Genomic DNA, 9,368 nt, shown 5'->3' with positions numbered 1-9,368 from the left:
GCAATGTCAAGCCTTGACTGTTTTTAAAAGCAGAGACATGACTTTGCCAACAAAGGTCCATCTAGTCAAAGTTATGATTTTTCCAGTAGTCATGTATGGATGTGAGAGTTGGACCATAAAGAAGGCTGAGCACCAAAGAATTGATGCTTTTGAACTGTGTTGCTGGAGAAAACTCTTGAGAGTCCCTTGGACTGCAAGATCAAACAGGTCAATCCTAAAGGAAATAAACCCTGAATATTCATTGGAAGGACAGATGCTAAACCTGAAGCTCCAATACTTTGGCCACCTGATGCGAAGAGCTGACTCATTGGAAAAGACCATGATGCTGGGAAAATTGAGGGCAAGAGGAGAAGGGGGCAACAGAGGATGAGATGGTTGGATGGAACTGACTCAATGGACATGTTATTTGAGGAAACTCAGGGAGATACTGACAGACAGAGAAGTCTGGCATGCTGCAGTTTATAGGGTTGCAAAGAGTCAGACATGACTCAGTGGATGAACAACAAGGGATGTAGTGTACAACATGATGACTATTGTTAACACTGTAGGTTGTTAAGAAAGTAAATCCTAAGAATTCTCATCTTCAAGAACAAAACATTTTCTGTGTGAAATGATGGATTTTACATAGTTATTGTGGTAATCATTTCATGCTATGTCATATAATTAGAGTATACACTTTAAATAGTATAAGGCCTTCCCTGTTGACCCAGTGGTTGAGAATCTGCCTTTCAATTCAGGGGTTGTCCCATATGCCGCAGGACAACTAAGCCCACCTGTTGCAACTTCTGCACCTGTGTGCCTCAAGTAGAGAGCCCATGCACCTTAGAATCAGTGCTTTACAACAAGAGAAGCATCCACGCACCACAATGAAGACCCAGTGCAGCCTAAATAAATGGGTGATAGTGGTCTGGTGGTTTAGTCGCTAAGTCATGTCCAACTCTTGGGACCCCATGGACTAAAGCCCCCAGGCTCCTCTGTCCATGGGACTTCCCAGTTGACAATACTGGAGTGTGTTGCCATTTCCCTCTGCAAGGGATCTTTCCCATCCAGGGACTGAATCCACGTCTCCTGCATTGGCAGGTGGATTCTTTACCACTATGCCACCTGAGAAGCTGCTAAAAATAAACAGTAAATTAAATAGTATATATCAATAATACCTCATAAAAGTAGGAAAAAATTACTTAAAAGATAAAAATTTTAAAGTGAAAAAGTTATAAATGAAAAAGGACAAATTACAACTGCTTTTCTTTTAGAATTATTTTATTAAATCATAAAAGTACAACTGCTTTTTAACTCTACAGACACAAAGTTTTAAAGGAACAACATTCTGTCTATTGTGCTGATTCTGGCTAATAGTTTCAAAACTTTGAGAAAAATCATTTAAAAGGTTTCATATTTCACCTGAAACTTACACATTTAACATTATCAAAGAAGGATTACTTCTACACTCACACTAGAAAGAAACAATTAAGAAGCTAGGAAACTGTCTCAGTTTTTTTCACAATTTTTCCTCCACAGGAAGGTAATGTTCTTAAATAATCCAGTCCATTCACAAAAACGACTTTTTGAACCTCCTCTGAGGTCTTCTGACACATCACTAAATATTTATTCATGACTGAGATAAGAGTTTCCTTAATGTCCTTATTTCAATAACCTGAAACTGTTCTGTTATGTCTGGGCTCTCATCCTCTGCTACTCAGACAGTGAAGCCCAGGGCAAACAGGAAGAAGCTCAATATCCACTTCCCCCTCCATAGCCCCCACTTCCTCCACTGCCTCCTGGGCCATAATTTTCTCCACCGTATGGGGCCACCATGTTCCTGCCAACACCAAAGATTCCATTCCTCATTGGACCGTAATTAGAAGGTTGCTGGTTGTAATTTCCAAAATTATTGCCATAACCACCTCCAGAGAACTCCCACTGGTTGCCATACCCAGGACCTCGACCACCATATTCTCCACCTCCTCCTCCATAACAAGAGTAACCTCCAAAATTGCCACCTCCAGGTCCTCCTCCATACCCATGACAGCCATCCCTAGATCCGGGACCATTTCCATACCCATCAGCTTCTCCTTTAAATTTAGTTCCTGGTCCTTGTCCAAAATTTCCACCACCACCAGAAGAAACACTAAAGCCAAAGGGGCCTCTTTTTCTACTTCTAGAACCTTGAATTTCCTGTCTGGACAAAGCCTTCCCGACTTCTGCACGATGACCATTGATGGTATGGTATTTCTGCAACACTATCTTATCCACAGGGTCATAGTCATCAAAAGTCACAAATCCAAAGCCTCTTTTCTTGCCCGACTGCCTATCAGTAATGATCTCAATGGCATCGATTTTTCCATATTTCTCAAAGTACTCTCTAAGATGATGCTCCTCGGTATCTTCCTTAATTCCACCAACGAACAGCTTCTTCACAGTGACAAGCGACCCCTTTTTTTCAGATTTCTCTCTCGCAACAGCACGTTTGGGGTCAACCACTCTCCCATCAATGGAATGAGGTCTGGCCGCCATCGCTGCATCCACCTCAGCCACGGAGGAGAAAGTAACAAAACCAAATCCTCTTGATTTTTGACTGGCAAGGCCCCTTATAACCACACAGTCTGTGAGTTCTCCCCACTGTTGGTAGTAGTTCTTCAGACTTTCTTCTGTGGTTTCAGAGCTCAAGCCACCAATGAAGAGTTTACGGATTTGTTCGTTTTCTTTCTTTTCCCTCTTCACAGGAACAGATTTCACAGTTTTCTCCATCGCGGGTTCACTCGCTGCAGCCATATTTCCAACAGCCGAGGTTAACGCGAGATCTCGCGGGATGAACAGAGACCCGGCAGGTCTCTACTGTGGGGTGAGGCCCTCTACTGCCCCAGGAACGGCAGGTCTAGGAACCTCCTTAGGGAGTCGGTGATGCGGCTCAGACCTCCAGAGCCGCTGCCTCTGGAGCCCTCGAATCAATCTTAAGCACCTTTCAATATTCCTGCAAAACACCATTTAACACAGTGATCTTTCCTAATCCAGTCATTAAGATTAATATTGCACTTTCCCTATTAATGTTTCCAATTTTGAATTGTATGTGTACTATCCAGACTTCCCAGGTGGTGCTAGTGGTAAAGAACCTGCCTGCCAGTGCAGGTTAGATGTGAGAGACACAGGTTCGATCCCTGGGTCGGGAAGATCCCCTGGAGAAGGGCATGGCAATCCATTCCAGTTTTCTTGCCTGGAGAATCTCATGGGCAGAGGAGCCTGGCAGGCTGCAGTCCATGGGTTCACAAATAGTCAGACACTACTGAAGCAGCTTAGCATGCAGGCACATCATCTCTTTATCTTGATTTTCTCACTAAGTTGGATGCCCACTGAAGTGAAGAGTAGTGTGGACTTTAGCGGTTTACACTGACAGACTAACTTATTCACTTTGCTATTAGACAGGACTCAGATATATTTTTTGAAAAAGACTGTTCAAACTCAAAAAAATACTTTCTAAACTTTTCAAATAAATTCGCTCAACTCGTTATACAATGATAAAAAAAAATCCCTTTTGTGGTAGACTGTCTAATTGGCACGAGGGCTTCAAATCCTTTCTCTATGTAATCCATTTAACTTCTAATCACAATAATCTAGTTAACATGTAAACCTAATCAGTACAACCTTTCATTTAAATCTATCATTTCTGTCTTCAGAAGATATTTTTAAAGGGAGAAATTAAAATTTTTATTTTATTTCTGTTGTCCTGCCATAATTATTAACACTATCCTTGAATATTGATCTAGAAGTCCAAGTTTGGAGGGGAAATTACTTGATCATCCCATTTACAGAGCATCTATTGGGAGGACTAATGCTGAAACTGAAGCTCCAATCCTTTGGCCACCTGATCTGAAGAAAAGATTGAAAAGACCCTGATGCTGGGAAAGATTGAAGGCAGGAGAGGAAGGGGATGACAGAGGATGAGATGGTTGGATGGCATCACCGCTCAGTGGACATGAATTAGAGCAAACTCTGGGAGAGAGTGAAGGACAAGAGAGCCTGGTGTGATGCAGTCCATGGGGTGGCAAAGAGTCGGACATGACTTAATGACTGAACAACAATTATTTGCCACATTGTGGACTAAAACCCTTGAGTTTAATTTAAAGTCACTTCCCCAGTTTATTTGAATCCTAATGAGTAAAAAGTGTTATCAACTAAAGAATATCTACTATTGTGCTTAGTCTGTCCGTGGGGATTCTCCAGGCAAGAATATTGGAGTGGGCTGCCATGCTCTCCTCCAGGGCATCTTCCCAACTCAGGGATCGAACCCAGGTTTCCCACATTGCAGGCAGGCTCTTTACAGTCTGAGCCAACAGGGAAGCCCAAGAATACTGGAGTGGGTAGCCTATCCCTTCTCCAGGGGACCTCCTGACCCAGGAATCAAACCGTGGTCTCTTGCATTACAGGCGGGTTCTTTACCAGCTGAGCTACCTGAGAAGCCCATATCTACTATAGTTTTAGGTATAATTAAGTGTTGTGATCATCAATAAGGCCAACACAGAGACAGAGAAAGAAGGAGATATGGAGGAAGAAAGTAAGAAGGGAGAAAAAATTAATGACAATTGTTGATGAAGAAATTGCGGAAGGCCAAACTGATGACCTATTTGAAGCAATAGGTTCAAATAGTTCTTGAAGCAAAGAACTGAATTTTTTAAAAGAAAGGAAGAAAAACCAAATGCATAGTGTGTAAAACAACTTCTCAGAGAGAACTATTTAAAGAACACAGTCAAATACTACTTCTACTTCATAGTGACTTTTTTTTTTAAATATAGATATATATGACCTGGGATTTCCTTGGTGGTCCAGTGGTTAAGACTCCAAGCTTCCACTGCATGGGTTTGATCCCTGGTCTAGGAACTAAGATCCCGCACTCCCCCCCCCAAGAAAAAATCTGGGCTACTATCCCAAGAAAGCTTCAGACTCAAAAATATACAAAATCATCTGTATTTCTTAACACTAACACCAAGGAAATAACTTTCAAATAAGGTAACCTCTTTAAGAGCTATCGTCTGCCAACTTAAAAAGACTTTGAAAAAAAAAAGTATATAAATGAACACTCCCTTGCAATCAAGAGAGATTCCACACTCACCAGAAGATGCCAGCTTGGAACTCTGGTCTATGCAGGATTCCCTATCTTCCAAGTGCTGTCCTCTGACCACTCTGGAGATGCAGACAGTCTGTGACTTGCTGGAAAGTGCAGGAACTTCTGTCTCTGATTCTCATTTTATAGGGGAAGAGAGTGGACAACCCAATCAGGGGACAACCCAATCCAGAGGACACACCCCTCTCTCAGATCAAAGGCTTTGATGAGATTTATGAAACTTTATCCACAAAGTTGAGAATTTGAGGCTATTGACACTGTTAGATACTCCTGTAAATGAAAAAATGTAATACATTTGTGTCTGGGAGTGATGTTGGCAGTTTCTACCAACATTTTAATGTTTACTCTCACTCAGGATACATTCTACAAAAAAAAAATTATTTCTATTCACAGAAATATCCATAAGCTTATGTTTTAACACAATAAAGTAAAGGCTGTTTAAATGTTTTACCAGTGAAAGTCCGAATCTTTATTAAAAATCTATAAAGTCTATGCCAATAACCATTCCAAAGAAATCAGTGTTTTGTGCATTTGCTTCAGTCATGTCTGACTCTTTGGGACCCTATGGACTGCAGCCCACCAGGCTCCTCTGTCCATGGGATCCTCCAGGCAAGAATTGCCATGCCCTCCTCTGGGGGATTTACCCTACCCAGGGATTGCACCTGCCTCTCTTACATTTCCTGAAAGGCAGGTTCTTTCCCACTAGTGTCATCTGGGAAGCCCTCTAAATAGTCTCTTCACAATGCAGAGTTTCAAAGAATAGCAAGGAGAGATAAGAAAGCCTTCCTCAGCGATCAATGCAAAGAAATATAGGAAAACAACAGAATGGGAAAGACTAGAGATCTCTTCAAGAAAATTAGAGATACCAAGGGAACATTTTATCCAAAGATGGGCTTAATAAAGGACAGAAATGGTAGGGACCTAACAGAAGCAGAAGATATTAAGAAGAGGTGGCAAGAATACACAGAAGAACTATACAAAAAAGATCTTCATGACACAGATCATGATGGTATGATCACTCACCTAGAGCCAGACAGCCTAGAATGTGAAATCAAGTGGGCCTTAGGAAGCATCACTATGAACAAAGCTGGTGGAAGTGATGGAATTCCAGTTGAGCTATTTCAAATCCTGAAAGATGATGCTGTGAAAAGTGCTGCACTCGATATGCCAGCAAATTTGGAAAACTCAGCAGTGGCCACAGGACTGGAAAAGGTCAGTTTTCATTCCAATCCCAAAGAAAGGCAATGCCAAAGAATGCTCAAACTACTACACAATTGCACTCATCTCACATGCTAGTAAAGTAATGCTCAAAACTCTTCTCCAAGCCAGGCTTCAGCAATACATGAACCGTGAACTTCCAGATGTTCAAACTGGTTTTAGAAAAGGCAGAGGAACCAGAGATCAAATTGCCAACATCCTCTGGATCATCAAAAAAGCAAGAGAGTTCCAGAAAAACATCTATTTCTGCTTTATTGACTATGCCAAAGCCTTTGACTGTGTGGATCATAATAAACTGTGGAAAATTCTGAAAGAGATGGGAATACCAGACCACCTGACCTGCCTCTTGAGAAACCTGTATGCAGGTCAGGAAGCAACAGTTAGAACTGGACATGGAACAACAGACTGGTTCCAAATAGGAAAAGAGTACGTCAAGGCTGTATACTGTCACCCTACTTATTTAACTTATATGCAGAGTACATCATGAGAAATGCTTGGCTGGATGAAGCACAAGCTGGAATCAAGATTGCCAGGAGAAATATCAATAACCTCAGATATGCAGGTGACACCACCCTTATGGAAGAAAGTGAAGAAGAACTAAAGAGCCTCTTGATGAAAGTAAAAGAGGAGAGTGAAAAAGTTGGCTTAAAGCTCAACATTCAGAAAACTAAGATCATGGTGTTAGGTAGTTAGAATAAGAAACAGGAGTCCAAAATGGCAGTGGCTAAAAGACAAGGAAGGGGAAAGCCTGCGAAAATGGAACAAAGGAAGGTCAAAGGAAGGTCTGAGGACCTGAGTGAGAACTTCAGGTAGAACAGCACTCCTGGCTGAGCCCAATTTGCATAGGGCAGGCCCAGGGGGAAGAAAAAAACATATAAAAGGAGGAGACAAAGCGCTCTCTCTGTTTCCCTCTCTGTTTCTCTCCCCCACGTGTGTGCGCTCTTTCTCTTTCTCTCTCTCTCTCCCACATGCGTGTGCTCTCTTTCTCTCTTTCTTTCTCTCTCTCCCTCTCTTTCTCTTTGCGTCTTTGGGTCAGCATGCCCTCACGCTTGGAGGATGGATTCTCCTGCTATTATCTAAATAAAATAGAACTGTAACACTGATTTGTCTAAGAGCTATCACATGGTCTGTCCAAGACCCGAGAGCTGTGACCCGCCGAGGGCTTTAATGTCTGTCGCTCCAAATCTTTGTTGTGATGAGACAAGAACCGAGCAGCATACACTTGCATGACAATGGCATCCAGTCCTATCACTTCATGGCAAATAGATGGGGAAATAGTGGAAACAGTGGCTGACTTTATTTTTGGGGGCTCCAAAATCACTGCCAATGGTGATTGCAACCATGAAATTAAAAGACGCTTACTCCAATGGCACACCACTCCAGTACTCTTGCCTGGAAAATCCCATGGACGGAGGAGCCGGGTAGGCTGCAGTCCATGGGGTGGCTACACGTCGGACATGACTGAGCGACTTCACTTTCAGTTTTTACTTTCATGCATTGGAGAAGGAAATGGCAACCCACTCCAGTGTTCTTGCCTGGAGAATCCCAGGGACGGGGGAGCCTGATGGGCTGCCGTCTATGGGGTTGCACAGAGTCAGACACGACTGAAGCGACTTAGCAGCAGCAGCAGCACTCCTTGGAAGGAAAGTTATGACCAACCTAGATAGCATATTAAAAAGCAGAGACATTACTTTGCCAACAAAGGTCCGTTTAGTCAAGGCTATGGTTTTTCCAGTGGTCATGTATGGATGTGTGAGTTGGACTATAAAGAAAGCTGAGCGCAGAAGAATTGATGTTTTTGAACTGTGGTGTTGGAGAAGACTCTTGAGAGTCCCTCGGACTGCAAGGAGATCCAACCAGTCCATCCTAAAGGAGATCAGTCCTGAGTGTTCATTGGAAGGACTGATGTTGAAGCTGAAACTCCAATACTTTGACCACCTGATGCGAAAAGCTGACTCATTGGAAAAGACCCTGTTGCTGGGAAAGATTGAGGGCAGGAGGAGAAGGGGACGACAGAGGATGAGATGATTGGATGGCATCACCGACTCAATGGCCATGGATTTGGGTGGACTCTGGGAGTTGGTGATGGACAGGGAGGCCTGGTGTGCTGCAGTCCATGGGGTCACAAAGAATTGGACACGACTGAGCGACTGAATTGAACTCAACTGAACTATCTTTATTTCACTGACTGATTTAACTTTTTCTTCATTCTGGTGTGGACTACATTTTGAAATAATTTCAGTTTCTTTGGTAAATAGAAATATTATAGAAACCAATTTCCTCTGTGTTTACTTTCTTTAATGTGTGTTTTAAAATATTTAAAATAACAGACCTATGTACACTACCATGTGTAAAATAGGTAGCTAGTGGGAAGTTGCTGTATAGCACAGGGAGCTCAGCCCGGTGCTCTGTGATGACCTAGAGGGCTGGGATGGGAGAAGGGGGAGGGAGGCTCAAGAAGCAAGGGATGTATGTATGCTTACGGTTGATTCATGTTGTTGTACAGCAGAAACTAACACAAAACTGTAAAGCAATTATACACCTATAATTTTTTTTAATTTAAAATTATATAATCCGTTATACCCCCAATGATGTGCAGAAAGTAATCATGAGTGAACATTAAGCTGCAGCCATGTATCAGTCCTTCCACAACAATGTATTTTGTTGTTTTGTTGCTAAGTGGTGTCCGACTCTTTTGCGACCCCATCGACGCCTGCCAGATTCCTCTGTCCATTAGGGTTTCCCAAGAAGAAAACTAGAGTAGATTGCCATTTTCTTCTCCAGGGGATCCTCCCAACTCCAGGATCAAACCCAGGTCTCCTGCATTGCAGGCAGATTCTTTACCATCTGAACCACCAGGGAAGCCCAGAAGAGTTTAAAAAACAAAATAAAAATAAATTTAAAAATAAAATCACCTAGGTTACCTTGTTCTGTTTCTATTGGTGTAGGGTGGATAATACAACATCTGATGTTTAATTATACGGAGCAACATGACTGGGCTAAGGAATGCCCAGTTAGCAGGTTGTGTATTAAT

The 9,368-nt window shown here is 42.3% G+C and overlaps 1 protein-coding gene across 2 annotated transcripts; it reads right to left on the bottom strand.

The window, feature by feature from the left end:
• Positions 1-1,242: 1,242 nt before the first annotated feature.
• LOC145509855 (heterogeneous nuclear ribonucleoproteins A2/B1-like) lies at positions 1,243-2,785 on the bottom strand. 2 transcript variants are annotated; one of them, XM_081499308.1, is made up of 2 exons: positions 1,986-2,785; positions 1,243-1,904 (listed from the first exon to the last, which is right to left on the bottom strand). In XM_081499308.1, the coding sequence occupies exons 1-2, from the start codon at positions 2,770-2,772 to the stop codon at positions 1,732-1,734; spliced, it is 960 nt and encodes a 319-aa protein (XP_081355434.1). In that variant the 5' UTR covers positions 2,773-2,785; the 3' UTR covers positions 1,243-1,731. The 2 variants fall into 2 exon arrangements, with proteins under 2 accessions (XP_081355434.1, XP_081355433.1); XM_081499307.1 differs by having other exon boundaries at positions 1,243-2,785.
• Positions 2,786-9,368: the final 6,583 nt, after the last annotated feature.

The sequence above is a fragment of the Giraffa tippelskirchi genome, chromosome 6 (assembly GCF_054371585.1).
Source record: "Giraffa tippelskirchi isolate mGirTip1 chromosome 6, T2T-mGirTip1v1.2.pri, whole genome shotgun sequence".
In the NCBI taxonomy this organism is placed as follows: Eukaryota; Metazoa; Chordata; class Mammalia; order Artiodactyla; family Giraffidae; genus Giraffa; species Giraffa tippelskirchi.
The sequence above is the reverse complement of the archived record's forward strand: the minus strand, read 5'-3'. Positions and strand labels throughout refer to the sequence as shown.